This window comes from Lagenorhynchus albirostris, chromosome 7 (genome assembly GCF_949774975.1).
Source record: "Lagenorhynchus albirostris chromosome 7, mLagAlb1.1, whole genome shotgun sequence".
Classification (NCBI taxonomy): Eukaryota; Metazoa; Chordata; class Mammalia; order Artiodactyla; family Delphinidae; genus Lagenorhynchus; species Lagenorhynchus albirostris.
Window position 1 is genome coordinate 51,045,267 of NC_083101.1, and position 17,424 is coordinate 51,062,690.

The 17,424-nt window shown below is 42.5% G+C and overlaps 1 protein-coding gene across 1 annotated transcript in view; it reads right to left on the minus strand.

Annotated features, from left to right (window-relative positions):
- Positions 1–13,803, minus strand: part of PGM5 (phosphoglucomutase 5) — a 186,510-nt gene extending 172,707 nt beyond the window's left edge. Inside the window, exon 1 of the mRNA XM_060155011.1 lies at positions 13,018–13,803. Within this exon, the coding sequence (XP_060010994.1) occupies positions 13,018–13,278 (261 nt within the window). The 5' untranslated portion in view covers positions 13,279–13,803. The remainder of the gene's footprint in view (positions 1–13,017) is intronic.
- Between the last annotated feature and the right edge of the window lie 3,621 nt (positions 13,804–17,424).

Below are 17,424 nucleotides of genomic sequence, written 5' to 3' on the forward strand. Positions count from 1 at the left end.
ACATCATTGGCTTTGGTTTTGTTTACAGCATTGAAGCAGGCAACATCTGACTTCTCTTCCTGAGTGAAACCCAGACCACAGGCTGGGGAGGTCTGAGCCACGGCACTCTGCTGCTCCCTCGCTGAGCCTCCCAAAGGGGCACTGGAGGAACTGTCACACCCATACCATACAGTCTGTCTTTGACTGGAGGAAAGGAAACCCCACCCAGCCCTGCAGATGGTGCACCAACCTGGGTGGGCTTTACTGCTACTGAGAAACATGTCCTTCAGTTCCCACTAGGAAAGGGGGGCAAAGTAGACCCCAGTCCAGTGTTGCTTACACACACACACAGAAGGCACACAGATACAGACAGATACCAGGATCCACAGGTAGCCATGAGAACACTGTCACACCAGCGCCTGCAGACACATACGTGAGGCACACACTTTCCCAGACACCCAGATACACAGACCCAGCATTAACTTGTTCTTATCCAGTCATGACTGCTAAATGCTAGGGAAAGGGAGGATGTAGCAGGTAGCCATGTGCAATTACCATCAATCATTTCCCTTAGTGCAGTTACTTATAATCCCTCTGAGTTTATTCTTCTAACTAGATGCCGGCGTCTTCCACCAACTCTTACGCCTCACCTAGATTGCATCACCATTTGCTCCACCCATGAGTGGGCACAGCAAGTGCCTCAGGAATCGATATGCCCTTCCACATACCACAGACCAGTGTCCTGAAACAGAGGAAATTTTATTTCATGAAGCTTTCTCCCAGCACATCCATACTTTACACCACGTGCCATATACAACGAATTTTGTTAATGATTTTATTTCTGATGGCTCCCTCTTTTCAGAACACTAACAACTACTCTTCTAACTTAGATTTAATACGAGTTCAGTTTCTAATTAGCTCAGATTCAAGTCCCAGAGAGCAGCAATACACAACTTAAACCCTCAGGCTAGAATCTCAGGGTAGACGTGGAATTTTGATACCAAATGATTTTTCCCCAGTAACATAACACTAAAGAAAGTAGGATTGTTTTCATGTGTGAAATCACTTAAATAAGATTTCCACTTTCTGGTTTCCTTTTAACTTTAAGTAAGTCATAAAAAAAGAGTCCCACAGAGAGAAAAGAAAAAGTAAGCATGACATTCTTCAATAACCTCTGGTCACTGTGTCACATCCCTGTCATTCCCAAAGTGAATCAGAGAGAGTAAAAAGGGCACTAAACAGAAACTTCCTTGATGTTTCACAGACAGAGTGCTGTACAGGACCACACAGCCACCACCGTGTCCACCTACAAAGTGCATGGAAAGCCATAAACACAAAGATGCCTGTTTCTCATCTTCTTGGTTAAACAAAAAACAAAAGCCATGAAGGAATCCCAGAGCCACGCTGCTGTGGATGGCCAGGCTTCAGTCTCTCGTCCCTGCTGTCAGAGAGGAGTGCCAGCCCCTGATCACTGCTGTGCATGAGTAAGCAGGAGATGGCTAAGTGGAATTTTGAGAAATAACAAACTCAAGACATGGATGTAGTTATCCAAACATCAAGGGACTTCTCCATTTGCACATGGATAATTGTGCAGTTATACGTTTCGTTACACGGAGACCGAGCTCATCCTCAGATGCGTGTTCCCCTGGAAGCTTTGACACACATACCCAGGGGCTGGAGGGTGAGACGAGAGTTCATTAGAACCAAACCAAGCTGTATTTCACATTTGATTCCCAACATCTGAACAGGTGCAGTAAAGTCACAGGCATCTGGAAGTTTGGCCCCAGTTCTATTCCTCAATCAGCCCACCAATTCTCAAGGTCTCACTGAGAAGATCAGGCACTCTAGCTTTTCTTGGGTGCAGAATGGGGACAATGAAATTGGAACTTATGTTCCTACTGGTAATTCAGTGCTTGGAAGATACTGAAATCTTTACCTTAAGATATAGAACTCGGCTCACTGAAAGAAGAAAGGGCTCTATCTGCTGCCATTTTATGAGGTGATCAACCCAACCAGGTACCAGGATAAGAACTATTGGATCCATCTGGGTCAAGAAAGCAGGGCTGAGTGCCCTGAGATAAGCTGAGATTTTGGCATTCAACGGGAAATGATGCAAAAATGGACTTGCCACCTGCCGGCTATATGACTTTGGACAAGATCCTGAACCCTCTGTATTTCAGTTTTATTACCTAAAAGATAGAGGGTGAAGGAAAGTAACACAGCCAAGCTCCAGTTCAGCATCTGACACCCAATAAATCTTTGATATATTTCCCTTGCCTTCCTTGCTGGTGTCATTTCTTGATTCTTAATTATGAATTTCTAATTCATAGTAGTTGAATGCATTTGTTGTTTCACCAACCTGCAATGGTTTTCTAATTACAAATATATATATGACTTTTATATATATGACAAATATATGTATATATAGTATATGTATGACATTTAGAAAGTACTCATAAGCAAGAAGAAAGTAAAACTCATCTGTAAACCTAAAAGTGACCACAGTAAACATTTCAGTGTCTAACCTTTGTCTATGTGTCTTGGGATATCTCTCTCTCTCTCTCATTTACATATTTATATTTTTACAAAAGGGATTGTCGTGTAGTCTACATCTTTCACTTAACATATCTACCCCTTCTGTGGAGTCTATCTTTCTCTGTCACTGACTATTTTTCCACAACATGATTTTAGTGGCTGTATAGTCTTCCATTATTTAAATGTACCATGGTTTACTGACCAATATAAAAGTGTTCTTTTACCTAAGTTTTTATATGTGAAACTAAAAATGTTTTTATATGTGAAACTAAAACTATCTAATTTAATCCTATGGAATAAATTTAACTCAAAGTAGCTTGCCACCAATTAAATAGAAAATTAGTTGTAACACACCTACATAAGTGCAATGTCTTCTTTCTTCTTTAACCACCAGAACTGCTCATTAAGAAACTGCTGAAGTCCATGGTGATTAGTGACAGGACCTCATGTCTGTATCCTCGTCTTGGCCCGGATCTTCCTATTTTCATTGCCCCATTTATGCCTCTGACTTGCACCGTCCACTGGTATGTCCCATGCCAGACTGCTAACTTACCCACGTTACTGATCTCACAGCAGAGAGCTGTCCGTACAAGATCCTGCCTGGAATGCAGGATTTATACTACTTATACTTCTTACTATTGGTCCATCCAACTCCAGCACAAGTTCTATTTATTATCATAGAAACATAGGTCATTTGGGAACATTTAGTCACCTCCTTCAACTCTATGCTGTCTTCAGATACTTCTGTCACCTGGGACTCTGCTCTACTCTCTTTTTGAATATATCCAGGGAAGAAGATGTATCTTCGGGGAGGGGGTGTCCTGGGCACATGTGTACACACATATGCTATTTGATAAACTATCTAAATGCTTAAGAACACTTTCCATCTGGAACCTTTATAAGTAGACAGTATACACACACACACACACACACACACACACACACACACACACATATAAAATCCCAAAAGAAAAACTGACTATCTTTGGCTCTTTTATAGATAGAATACATATATAGAGATTCATATACATATTCCTCTCTATATGTGTGTGTGTATTTTTTCCTGGAAAAATTTCAGTCTCTCTTTATAGCTATGTGTTTTTCCCTGAGTAGTTGTCACAGTCAATTAAAATACATATATGTGGATCTTTAAATAAATTCCATCAGACCAATATCTGTCTGGTTGGGAAATAATTACTGTCCATTTGCTAAATGCCACCAACCCTTATACTATGTTCCAGTGAACTAAAGACCTCTGGCAATCACAGATTTACAACTCAGCAAGATTAAACAATTTACTGTTATTTATGACAGCAAAGCTAGGTCTTCTGTATTATATTCCACGTTAGCATCTGTCACTTTACATTTGGGAGATCCTGTCCAAAAAAAGATTATGCCTCCTAACCAAACATTCAGCAGGGCTGTAGGAACAGGCACCCTGACAAACATCCTGACAAAATGCTTTAAAGCATCGCTAGAGCTTGCAGCTGTGCATTTTCAGACTACTCAGCAGATGAGCGTGGAGTCTCTTAGCCTCTGCTTCGTCTGTTCCTCTCAGTAATCCCTCACATGGCCCAGTCCATTAGGCTTGAAAATCCGCATGAAATGAGCAGATTAAGATCTGGCCTCAGTTGGGGCAGTGGAGCAGGTATAGAAGGGTGGGTCTGCTCCTAACGTAGCCTGAGCCTCAGAAAGGTTTAAGATTGAAAAGCATGGCATTGACTCAGCTGATTCATAATAGGAAATAATGCGCAGACCACGCAAAAAGAAGTCCTTTATGTTGAGTTAAAGTCTACGCCAGAGCAGCTGCTGCCACCTCAAGTACCGTGACAGGGTGTGCACACATGTGTGTTTGTGTGTGCATGAGTGAGTGTGTGTGTGTGTGTGTGTGTGTGTGTGAGCATTCATGCTGGGAGAGGGGAGAGTATCATGACTTCAGCAGTCGCCACCCAAGCCTTAGCCAGCAGCCTGCAGAAATGCCGGAAGTCTTACTAAAGCAACTGTGATCACCACATCGACGGGCGCCTTCGATCAGTAAGGCTACTGAGAATAAAAAGCATATATGCACATGTCCTTTTATTTTAATCAGAGAAAAATAGTTTGGTAATAGTGGTGCTATGTGAATCAATAAAATAATTGACAATAATCCATTACCTCATTCAATCCTCCCCAAACCCCTGGAAGATGTGGGAGGCAAGTATTACGACAGTGCCTATTTTTATAAACAAGGAAACAAACCCCAGAAAACTAGGTGACTTCCCCACAGTCACACACGTTGCAAATGATAGTATAATGATTCAAATTCAGAGCTTCTCCTTTTTTTCTTAACTACTCTCTAGTGATGTGTTTAATTATGAAAGCAAGGCATGTATACATGTGTAATTACTTAATAAAGAGAAGTATATGAGTAGAAAGGGAAAGGATTCCCCTCTCCCACCAAACACACCCACATACCCCAGATATATTCACTGTTAACTGTCTGGACTATGTTCCTCCAACCCTATTTTCTATGCCTAATTATATACACAAAAGTGGGATCATGCTACACATGACCCTGTACTAATTGCTTTGTTTCACTTTAACAAACTATCATCCACATCTTTCTCATGTCACATACAGATCCACCTCCTTCACTTATGGATATTAATGCATTCCTAGTGTGGTTGTGTCATAAATTATGTACCTGTTCTCTACTGCTGAACATATAAATTGTTTCCACGTTTTTTTTTTTAATAAAGCTGTTTTTTTTTTTTAAGTTTTTTTTTTTTGGGGGGGGTGGCCCGAGCTGAGCAGCATGTGGGATCTTAGTTCCCCAGACCAGGAATTGAACCCACACCCCCTGCATTGGAAGCGTGAAGTCTTAACCACTGGACCACCAGGGAAGTCCCTCCAAGTTTTTCTTTAGCAAAATGCTGCAGTGAGTATTCTTGTACATAAATGTTTCTACCTTTGTATTAGAAAATTTATAGGATATATTCTTAGAGTAAAGGATTCTTAGATTATTGGACAAGTACTCTATTAATTTAGATACATACTGCCAAATTGCCTGATCAAAAAGTTGTATCAATTTAACTTCCACCAACAGTGTACAAACTTGACAATTTTCCAACACCTATGCCAGCTCTGAGTATTTTCCATTTTTTTCAAATTAATGGATTGTTTTTATTTGTATTTCTTTGGTTACTAATGAGGTTGATCACCTTTTCATGCATTTGTGGTTGCTGTTGACAATATTTCTTTTAAACTGTTTGAATTTTCTTATTGATTTGGGAAAGCTTTTCATATATTGTAGATATTAACCATCTGCTGTAAAACTCTCCTCCTAGTATTCTGTGAGGTCTTTTGTCAAGCAGGATAAACTCTGGTCCTATGATTTCAAATTCTTTTCTATTTTTTATCATAAATGTCTAAATATAAAACTACATATCCCTAGCTACCAAACCAGACTCTTATTAGAGGAAAACAATAGAAAGGCAGTAAGTATTCTATTTGTACAAAGCATCTATTAGTAGAGACTTGGAAAGGGAAAGAAAATTGTCTGTGACTTTATGCCAAGAAAAAGAATTTCTTTGGGGATTCAGTGTTCCTAAAAATTTTTTTTCTTCAAACAAATACAGGCATTACTCCAAAATTTGACGTCACTAACAATGCAGGAGATGAAAGGTATTGAAAGGCTCAGAAAATGTGGATTTTAACAAGTCTTGTGTATACCCCAGATATCCTCTTATTCATAAGTAATGCGAGTCAAGTCAGATGAAAGAACCGAAAACTTTCCCTTTGGCTATGCAAGTATAAACAGTAAAGGCATACTGGCCAAATCTTGAGTGTTTGCAATTAGCTGTCAAGGCTGTAGGCTAACAAAGGACATTGCAGCCCTAGCTTTTTACCTTCAATTTAAAAATCCCTGGGAAATTCAGACCTTTTTTTTTTTTCTGCTGCCTATTATTCCCAAATAATCCTATTACAGTGTCCATTCATGTCACTGTTGTCTAACAGAAGAGTGGCCGGAGCCCAAAAGATGAAGGGTAAGGTTGGTAAAGCCAATACCTCTCCTTAGATTCCCCCCAAATAGGTTCCAACTTCTATTCCTCAAGGCTGTACAGAAACTAGCAAACTTCCAGAGTTCACAAAGGGAACAGATGTTTTATAAAAAATTCTTAGGGCAGGTTTCAGACATAATGTTGCTGATGGGTATCTGTCTTTTCAATAAACATCATTATATTTTATCACAAGATTTAATAAAGCAGCTTAGTTAAAAATGCCATCTGGGTCTCTGGACACATTAAACAAAACTTAAAATAACACACCCCAGCAACTGGGAGGGCCCAGCTGTTCTCAAAACCTCTCCCACTCCTTTTACTTCCTCATAAAAAAGTGAATGAGGACTTGAGGCTAAAAGAGTCAAGAATGAACAGACCCAAACAAGGAGAAGGGTGGAACCAAGGGCTCCCTAAAATTTGCTATTTGCTCAGATAATAGATTTTCCATCTCCACAATTCAGGGATGAGGATTTGGGAAGGGAAGCAAGATAAAGTTATGGGAGGCTCTTTAGGGTTTTCTAATATATTACAAACCAGCCCTTCCTAACATCTGGGCCATAGTAGCCCATTCCATTCACCTATTCTGTTGTGAACACCCATAGAAAATACAGAGCAATCATCACCCACTTCTTTTGCCTTCTAGAGATAGGACCTGGAGCTAGCCACGCCCAGATTTCCAGATCCATTCCAGGAAAGAAGCCTTAGTGTTACAGTACATGTTTCCCTCTCTTGCTTCCTTCTTCTTTCATCACTACTGGCCACCCACCACCATATCCCACTCTGCTTCTCTTCCAAATATATGTTCCTTGTCTTTGGGACCAAACCAAAATTTGTTGCCCAGATAGTTCTCATAAATGCCAAGGCAAGTGTATTCTCATTCTTTGGAAACAGACACGTCTTTATGACCTGTTGGAATCAAATACAACCTGTGCCAGCACCTATCCGGAGGGCACGCCCAAGCCCCTCACTGATCTAGCATTCCTCATATCATTTCACTTCATTTTCTACCTCTAAAAGATTTCACAAGCCATTGAGGAGCTCTTGAATCCTGTAAGCTGCACTGTATGCCAATATTATTATCATTAATGCTGATCATCATATGGCCAGTACAGTGCAAGGCTAACTGGCAAATGGGTTTTCTCTTGGCTAAAACTTGTTACAGAGCTCTAGGTTAGTCCATACACGCAGTCAAATCATTATTATCTGAGATGTATTCAGCTGACCATAGTAATACTCCCTTGCATTTCTTAGTGCTGTGGATGTTACAAAATGCTTTCATATGCAGTGCTTCATTTGATTCTCAGGATAATTCAGAGATGCTATCATACCCAATTTATAGATGAGAAAACAAGTGGTTTCTTGGTATGTCAAGAGGCTAAAGCATTTGCACTGCAACTTGTATGTCAGAGCTAGGAAAATAAGGCAAGCCCTCCAGCTGCTGATACAGTGCTTTTTCTACCATACCTCATTGCCTCCTGGGCTAAAGTCAAAAGAGAGTGTGGTTATTGTATGAAGAAATCTGGTTTGGGTTTGCCAATTATGTATTTGTAGTATTTGTCGACCTCCCTTTATTTAACCGATAGTTGCTTTTGATTGTAACAGTCTGGCTCCATTAAACACACACACACACACACACACACACACACACACACTTTAAATGTTAAATTATAGAACTGTGCTGTCCAGTATGGTACCTACTAAGCACTTGTGGCTATCTAAGTTTCAATCTTAATTAATTAAAATTAAATAAAATGTAAAATTCAGTTCTTCAGCAGCATCAGCTGCATTTCAAGTATTCAACAGTCAAGTGTCCTAGTTGGCTAGGACAGTAGAGATTACAGAACATTCCCATCATCACAATAAGTTCTGTTAGACAGTGCCAATATACAATGTCATCTCAGAAAAAGAAGACTTTAGAAAAAGTCAGAAACATCTTCAGGCAGATACAGTTCTGTCACCTGTCCAATATTAAAGGTAGTTTAGGACTAAAAAAGTAGATTTTTACAAAGAGGAGGAAGAAAGACAAATGCCCTGAGCTGCAAATGGATCTACCCAGAGAAGGGCAAAGGCATTCCCATAGCCATTATGATGCATTTGGCTTTTCAGTTCTTTAAGACATTAGAATAAATTGATACACAGAGGATCTAAACCCCTGAGGAGGATCTAAAGCAGATGGAAATAGAAATAGGATAGAAAAATCAATTAGTTTCAAACTAAGTCTGATCTCAATTCATTTAAATGACACTATTTACTTCATATACTTAGTTTTTTGTTGTTTGTTTGTCTGTTGCTCTATATAGCATGACATAGTTTGTAACTTCAAAAGGGGATTAAAATACTTCTGGGGTTTTTTAGATAAATTCACATAGCCCCGTAAAAACTACTAAAAAAAAAGGTAGTTTCTTTTCATTCTTCAATAATCTATTCAAATTGATTATATAAAAATCCAGGAGTCCATAGTGATATTCGAAAAAGTGAAAGCAAAACAAAACAAAATTCATGTGTCATCAATGGAGGTGGCTATTTCACCAAATTCTTACTCTGAAAATTGGTAATTAAAAAAGAGAGAGAAATAAACACATATTCTGTCTTTCCAGAAGGAACTATATTACAGAATAATCAAATAGCCTAGTAGTGAGGAAAATACCCAGTTTATAGAAAAATGCCAACTAAAACATGTAGATGGAATTAGAGAATTTGAAAATCATCATTTTGAAACCCCTAATGAAATAATCAACTCAAGCCAGTATCATTAATGGATGCTAAAACAATTGGGTAAAAATTGATAAGGAACTGAATATTCACATGGTACAAAGTGCACCCCACAGCCTACTGCTAGTCCCAAAGGGGAAAATAATGGACCATACCACCATAGCTCTATAATTATCTCAGCATCACGGATGATGGAACAACCAGAGACTATGTTTCCTTGTATTATGCAACTGAATACACACCATCACCTATGAAATAATCTTATAAAAAAATACCGAACCTGACTCTAATTAAGCCTTTAGACTGATTTCTAGTTCTCACACACACACACACACACACACAGGGAATAGAGTGAAAAGTTAAATGATACCATAAAGAAGTAATCAGAAAATTCCAGAAAGGAGGTGGAGGAGACATTCTATAGAAAAACCAACCGACCTAGTCTCGGCAACAAGTCAATTTCGTTAACAAAATAAAAATAAAAAGGGAGGTACTTTCTAGGTTAAAAGAGACTTGAGACAAACGTAATGTGTGTTCCTTGATTAGAAGAAACAAGCCTGAACAAATTAGGTATAAAAGACATTTCAGAATAATTGAAGAAATCTGAATGTGGACTGGGTCATAAATAATGTAAAGAAATAATTTTTTATTTTGTTTGGGATGTTAATGATACTGTCACTATCAAGAAAAATGTTCTTCTTTTTTAGAAATCCGTACTGAAGAACTTAGGGTAAAATGTCATGTTCTTTAATATATTTTAATATACTTTAGACCCTCGAAAAGATGAATCAAACATAGAAAAATGTCAACAATCTAGGACAAGGGCATATGGATGTTGTTAATCTATTCTCTACACTTCCCTGAAAGCTTTAAAGTTTCATAACTTTATGAGAAAGTTTTTTAAAATCTCCAATTGTACAGGTATTTGTGTAGGAATCTATTTCAAACTTTATGAGATATTAAAATATTAATAGTGTAGTTTATTGTTTTAGAAATTCCAAACTTCTGTTTTCCTCCAGCAATTTCATAAGCGAAGAGCAACAACCATTTTTTATAGAAAAACGGCTTTGTAAAATTAACTTTTTCAATCAAAACCAAGATTTTTCAGAGAGAGAGAATGCAGCCCACCTGGTCATATTCAAGTCAGTTCAAAGAGAATAAATTCTATCTTCTACTATTTTCTTTTTTTTTTTTTTTTTTACTATGACTATCCAATGGGAAATCAAAAAAAGGCCAAAGCATTTGGAATTGAAGTTCCCTATTCCTGAGTATAATCAGCAGGCCAAGTCAGGAGGCAAGTGCATCCCCATCAATTTGCAATCATGCAAGACCAATTTTGCTTACTGTGGTCCCTTTTAAACCGCCTCTCGCCTGAAGTCAGCCTTCTGATTATTCACTTTGCTTTAGCAAAAGCTCCCACAAAGCTGAACAAAATGAGGAAAAGACTGGTGAAAACTGGCTGTTTGAAATCGTTACAAGAGTCAACCATCCCTTTCCCCCATGCCCGTCCATCTTAGAATTAATACTTTCAGATTATTTAAAAGACGGTGCGGGCTTCCCTGGTGGTGCAGTGGTTGAGATTCCGCCTGCTAATGCAGGGGACACGGGTTCATGCCCTGGTCCGGGAAGATCCCACATGCCGCAGAGCGGCTGGGCCCGTGAGCCATGGCCGCTGAGCCTGCGCGTCCGGAGCCTGTGCTCCGCAGCGGGAGAGACCACATCAGTGAGAGGCCCGCATACAGAAAAAAAATAATAATAATAAATAAATAAAAATAAAAGACGGTGCTTCTGTGTGGACTTTAGTTTGTCATTCTGTCCTTCATAACAACTGGTAGATTAAATTTGACTCTATTTTAGGTATATATTAACGTATGCTAACTATCTCCTAAAATAAACTCCACTCTTAAAGTCAATAAAATGTGTTTACAGAGAAGACCCACTGAAGTTAAGAGACTGAAGAGTCCTTAGGGTAAAGTGTGCCAAGAAATAATAAAGCATAATAATAACGCGTCCATGCAAATCAACAACTGTAACTCCAAAACTTTCCTGACCCGCAATAAATATTGGACAGGCCATGTTTTTCTCACTCCTTGGAAAACCTGGCCCAGGAAGGAGTATGAAAGCTGCCACAGCTCTCCCAAGGCTCATTATTCTCCATCATTCCATGGGAACGGCTTTGTCAGACAAGAGTAAAAGACCATTTGTTAACCTCTCTCCAAATCCCTGATTCAGGCCAACTTTCATCAATCCCAAGTGAGGAGCCAGAGAGAAATACAAGTCTTATAATCTCCAGCAGCATCATCTGCTGGGGCTGGAGATCACAGTCCCACCACCCAGCTCACCCTCACCCCAGCCAGGCCCTGTTTCACCCAACTGCTTTTTGGTTAGTAAAAAAAAAAAAATCCTCTTTCCCTATTCCAGAAACACTGAAAAGGGGGAGTTAGGGTAGACAAATGTGAAGCATGGACAACCTCAAAGTTGTCTTTCTAAGCAAGAAATGAGAAAATTAAAAAGGATAGGGTTGGAAAGGAGGGAAGGAGGGAATTCAAAAACCAGATCATTGTTTAGTTTCTCTTTTTTAAATGTTCACACTCACTTATACATCTGCAGAGGTTTCACTTAAAGGGAAGTTCTATGTGTGTGGATCTGACTGCATTAACAAGGCTTAAGTTCCTCTTTTCGACAATGTTTCCCACAGAGAATTCAGGGACCCTTGAAGTCAGTATCCCTCTTGAGACGCTGCTGGCTTTGGAAAGGAGGAAATCAGGGTATGGGGATATGTCAAAAGGTGCGTCTAGTTGTAGGATAGGGAGAAAGGAAGGAGAAAGAAAAACTCAAGGTCTGAGAATTCAGATTGCAAAAGAAGACTACTTAAGTGGTGCGAGAAGGGAGAGGAAAGGAGGATGAAAACTGCAGGGGAGAAGAGGCATGAAATGTTGTCAACTGCCAAAGGGCATCTTGGAGAGAAGTTGGGAATTGCTTCAAGAAAAGCATTGCAAATCTCATTTCTGACCATTTAGAGATTTGCCTCCCCAGAACCGAGAGCCCAGTCTGTATAGGTTCACACTGATTCCCGTCCCATCCTTTCCCTAATCAAATCAATTATGAAATATAACTCCATGAACCAATGATATTAAAAACCTTCAGGGTCCACGCTTGCTAAATACGTCAGTAACCAACACTGGTGTGTGTGTGTGTGTGTGTGTGTGTGTGTGTGTGTGTGTGTGTGTGTGTGTGTGTGTGTGTGTCTTCGGAGCCAACACTACTGTTAAATTTGGCAGAGCCAAGATGTGGAGTAGAAGACGACTGCAAATAGGATACAGAAGTGGGGTGGGGAGGGGGACAACTATCAATATATTGGTAGCGGGAGGGTAGTGAAACGGTCAGAGCAAATATTTTTAAAGGGTTGGGGAAGAGAAAGTCGAGAACAGCGAGCAGGTGCAGGACATGGTCAGAGTCCAGAGAGAGTTCAGGGCGATGTGGCTGGTCGGTCGGGATGCCCGGCTGGGCTCAAAGAAGGGCGAGCAACCCTTAAGGCCTTTCGGAGCGGCGGGCGCGACACAGCCCGGGCGTCCCGGGTGCGCCGGGGAGGCTGCGGGGAGCTGCGGTGGCGGGACGCGGGCGGAGGGGACCTGGGGGAGCGGCCGAGCCCGGGAGCAGGGCGGGGGTCGAGGCTGGGCCTGAGGAAGGCCGGCGGAGAAGGCAGGGTGAGGAGGGGGGCTGCGGACGCGAGGGGCGGCATGTCACTCACCCCGTTGGCCGCGGCCATCTGCACCACGATCTCCGTGGCCGTCCTGCTGAAGTACCTGCCGTCGCTGCCCACCACCATGGTGCAGCCCTGGCGGTCGCGCAGGTCGATGGACGACAGCACGCTCTGGATGAAGTTGGGCAGGTAGTTGCGCTGACCCTCGAAGAGCCCGGTGGGCCGTCGCAGCCCCCCGCCGCCGGCCGGCCGCTGGTCCTCGTAGGGCGCCGTCGGCACCGTCAGCACCGGGATGGGGCTCCCCTCCATGGCGCCTCCTGGCCGGTCCTGCCGCGGCTCCGGGAGCCGGAGGGAATCTGCAGCCCGACGGGGCCCCCACCAGCTTGGCGGCGCGCCCGGGCTCCGCCTGCGCCGCGGCCCCCTCTGCGGCCGGCCCGCGCCCCGCGCCCTCCTGCCGCGCCGACCGCTCCTCCCTCTGCGCGCGGCCCCTAGCTGCCCCCGCAGAGTTTGGCCTCTACCTTCCAAGAAAAGTTCGCACCCGCCCAACTTCCTCTCCGGCCGGAGTGCCCGACGTGCCCGCAGCTTCTTCTCCCAGCTGGACTCACTTTCGGGGTGTCCCAAAAGCCCCTTCCCAGTGCCAACTACCCCGATCCCGGGGACGCCTCCTCGCGCGCCTAGCCCGAGCCTTCCCCGGTGATCGCGTCTCCCCCGGCACACCCTCCGCTAGAAAACAGCCGGGGAAGGGGTGGTGAGAACTTGACCAGGATTGGGGGTCCTCTCCCCGTACCCGCGGCCCCTCTCCCCTCCAACCCGCAGCCCTGCCTCCCGGCTTCCCAGGGAGTGAGCGGTTTACAAGCACCAGTTTCTCTTTTGAACAAGGACAGGGGTGGAGTTGGGAGGGGGCTGAAACCTTTTGCCATCAGAGAACAGCCCCAGCCAAAAATAACCCTGGAAGAGCGAGCTGAGAATTGTTATCTTCTGCCAGCGCTGAAATTGGAGGCTGGGCGCTGCGAGTGTGTCTGCGTGTGTACACACACCCCACCACTACCATTTGTTGCAGGGAATCACATACTGTCAGGCCCTTCAATCCAGCAGGATCCACCCAGCCATCCACACTTTTCCCCAGGCTCTCTGAAGGCAGCACACTTCTCAGGAAGAAAACTTTTTTTTTTTTTGCTTGTTTGTTGTGGTGGTCACAACAGCAGAAACACAGATGCGTGGACGCGTATTTCCTTATTCTTCTTGCCCTTTCACCCTCCCTGGCCCAGCTCCTGCTTAGAAACAGGCTGTCCCACACTGTATGTGTCCACACTGCGGAGCTCTTACCAGGATTCATCGCTTTCACTAGGAGGAGGGTAAAGCCCTTTGTAAGGTCCTACCAGGAATGAATGAACAAACCCAAATTAAACAAGGACAGGGTACCAGGAACTGGGCTTGCTCCTTTCACAAGCTTTCTGGCATCTGGGGGTGGGGTGGGGAGGGGGGGTGGTCAGAGATGTGCTGCCTTCTCTCCATAAAGCCCACCAAAAATCCCAAATCAAGAAATTCCCCAGAGAAAATCAACAGGCAAAAAGGATAAAGCCCCAAAAGGGAAGAAACAATTCTCATTTTTGCTTCTATCTCCTTTCACCCTCAAAGCATTTTTGCGCCCACTAAAGTCACTGAAATCCCCTGCTTCTTCTCCTCCTCCAAATATTGTCCACTTCCTGGGACTAAGCTGGATTTGCTGCAGGATTATAAAGTGTTTGATCACAGTAAGATGACTGTGAATAACAGCTCACACTTATATGTTGTTTTGCAGCTGACAAAAGGCCTTGCATCTGTTTTCTCTTTGGAGGCTCAAAACAACTAAAAGAAGTAGTAATGGCATTCATATCATTCCCATTTTACAGATGAGAAAAAGGAGGCTTTCTGTGAGGTTGAAGGAAGTGGCCAAGATGGCACCTACATTCAGTACAAATTCTTATGTGGCCCCTCCCCTTCTTATTAATATCATTAAAGTGTGAAGTCATCAACTGAATCCTATTGAGACTCTAGCTTTTCTCTTCAACAGTGAAGGTTGTGTGTGTGTGTGTTGTTGTTGTTGTTTTGCCTCTACTCTCTCCTTTCCCCTGTAAAGTTCCTGACTTTATGGTTGAGGGAGCCTTGTCTTAGCACCAAATAGAATGTCAACACTTCTAAGGACCTGTGCACATCTCTATGATGGGGGATTTTTTTTAACCACTTTCTAATAACATTTCATTTTGCAAGGAAGGACAGTATCATTCCCAGGAGAGGGTGGTAAGTCCTCTGTCCCAGACAAGAAGAAAAGGATGCAGCCTCCAAGCCTCAGACATAACCAGAAGGTCTCCAGGACTCCATCTCTGCACTTCTAGGACCTGCCTCTCTCTTGACATCACCATCATTCTCTCCTACCACAGCCCAGCTCCTTCCCCAGGGCTGAGGACAAGTCGGGCACATCTCAGATAAGATTTTACAGCTTTACCAGCCAAAAGGAAAGTCTCTTCCCTTGGTTCTAATCCCCAAATTCCCAAAGACTCTGGTCCAGTTTGAGGCAATGCAACCAACCACAAAGCAGGAACCCCACAGTGAAAGGGACAAAGTTCCTCCAAAGTCAGGGGGTGCTGGTCCCCAAAGGCAGGAGAGATGGGCAAACAAACCGTAACTGCCCACCACATAATTGACACTTTCACTGCTAAAGTCTTTTGAATATTATTTTTCTGTTCTCTGAATTCACATAGCACTTTGTACCACTCATAAGGAATGTTTCATGTGCTGCTACACCTTTCTATATGTCTTCTCTCCTCCAGCTGTATGTGGCCTTGGAATAGTTCCTTACCCTCTCCTCACCTCAGTATCATCATTGTGAAAGGGGGATTATTATAATCCCGACCTCATAAATTGTTGGGAGGATGAAAATATATTAGTACAGTGCCCGACAAACAGAAGGGCATTCAATAAATGTTAGATATTCATATTATTGCCATCTATATATAGTATTTGTCATTATTATCAATGTCTTATATACTAAGAACTACATTTTATATCTTTGTAGACCACCACTGTACGTAAACATCTTTGGGCAAAGGTAATATTATATAAAGTTTGGTTGAATTAATCTGTGGCTTTTGACAATGGAAACTCAAGGTATACAGAGTAATTTGCCCTTGAAACATACAAAAAGGGCTTATGAACTAAAGAAATCTCTTCAAAGCTGCCCCCAATTTTGATCAAGTTAATTCCAACAAATGTGTCACAGTGATGGAGAAAAGGAACCTGAGAGGGCTCCACAGGTAAGAAATGCCTGCCCAGAGTTGCTCACTGGTAAAATGAGAAGGTCGGATTAGATCAGTGTTTCCCAAAGGGTTTTCCTTGTAACACAAGTGCCTCCCAAATGCTGCATAAGCGTTTCATAGTCAAGTAACTTTTTAAAATCCTGCATGCTCTATCCCATTCTTGGAGTTTCATGATATGCATTTTCACACTGACACCTCTGAAAGGGCATCAGTTTAATGTCTTCTTGAACCAGTGCTTTTCCCAACCTAAACTCACACAACTAGTTTGCTTAGGGAAAGGGACTCAGACTAGCTTTGGAGCTACAGCTAGGACAGTCCCCTCCCCACTTCATGTGTCCTCAGTGGGCTAGGTCAGGGATAAATACATTTTCCTGATTTTAAGGGGCTGGTCATCCTTCTGTGCTGAGTTCAGAGCTTCTCTATAGCGTGGGTCACAATGAAGTGGGCCCTGTTCGCCTACAGATGCCTTCCAGGCTTCTCTGAGCCTCCAGGGAAAGGCCTCTCACTGAGAATTCTTGGCATGAAACAGGGGCAACCGATATATCCTTCCTTCCCCTTGGGATTTCCTTGCTCTTAAAAAGGTGTCAGCTGCTATCATCGTGTAGAGACTACACTAGCTGGCTCACCTAGACCAGCATTTCTCAAAAAGAGAATGTGGGGTAAAATACATCTTGAAACACTTCAGACTTTATCCACCCTTTTGGAGATTCACAAAGCACATTAGCGTATGAAAGACTCCGTGAAGTTCCGCAGGAAAAATACCTATTTAACTTTAACCCAGCATTCCCAAATTTTATTTGACCATGGGGCCCATTTCCAAAACACCTATTAAGAGATCAAGGACATTAATATTCCATGAAACACTGTAGATCTCTGGGATCCCTTCGAGCCATATCATTCTATGATTTGCTTTTTTACTTATGAGGCATTAAAAGATTAACTTCTATCAGGCTTCCATTTAGGAACTTATCAGAACGTACAAGCGGGGGCACTGGTAAAATTGCCCAGTTAAAAAAAATACCCTTGAGTGATTATGAGACTTAAAATGAATTTTATACACACGCGCACACGCGCGCGCACACACACACACACACACATACATTTACATATAATTTTATTCTCTATACTCTGTTCTTCCACACTGCCCTGCCCCCGATCC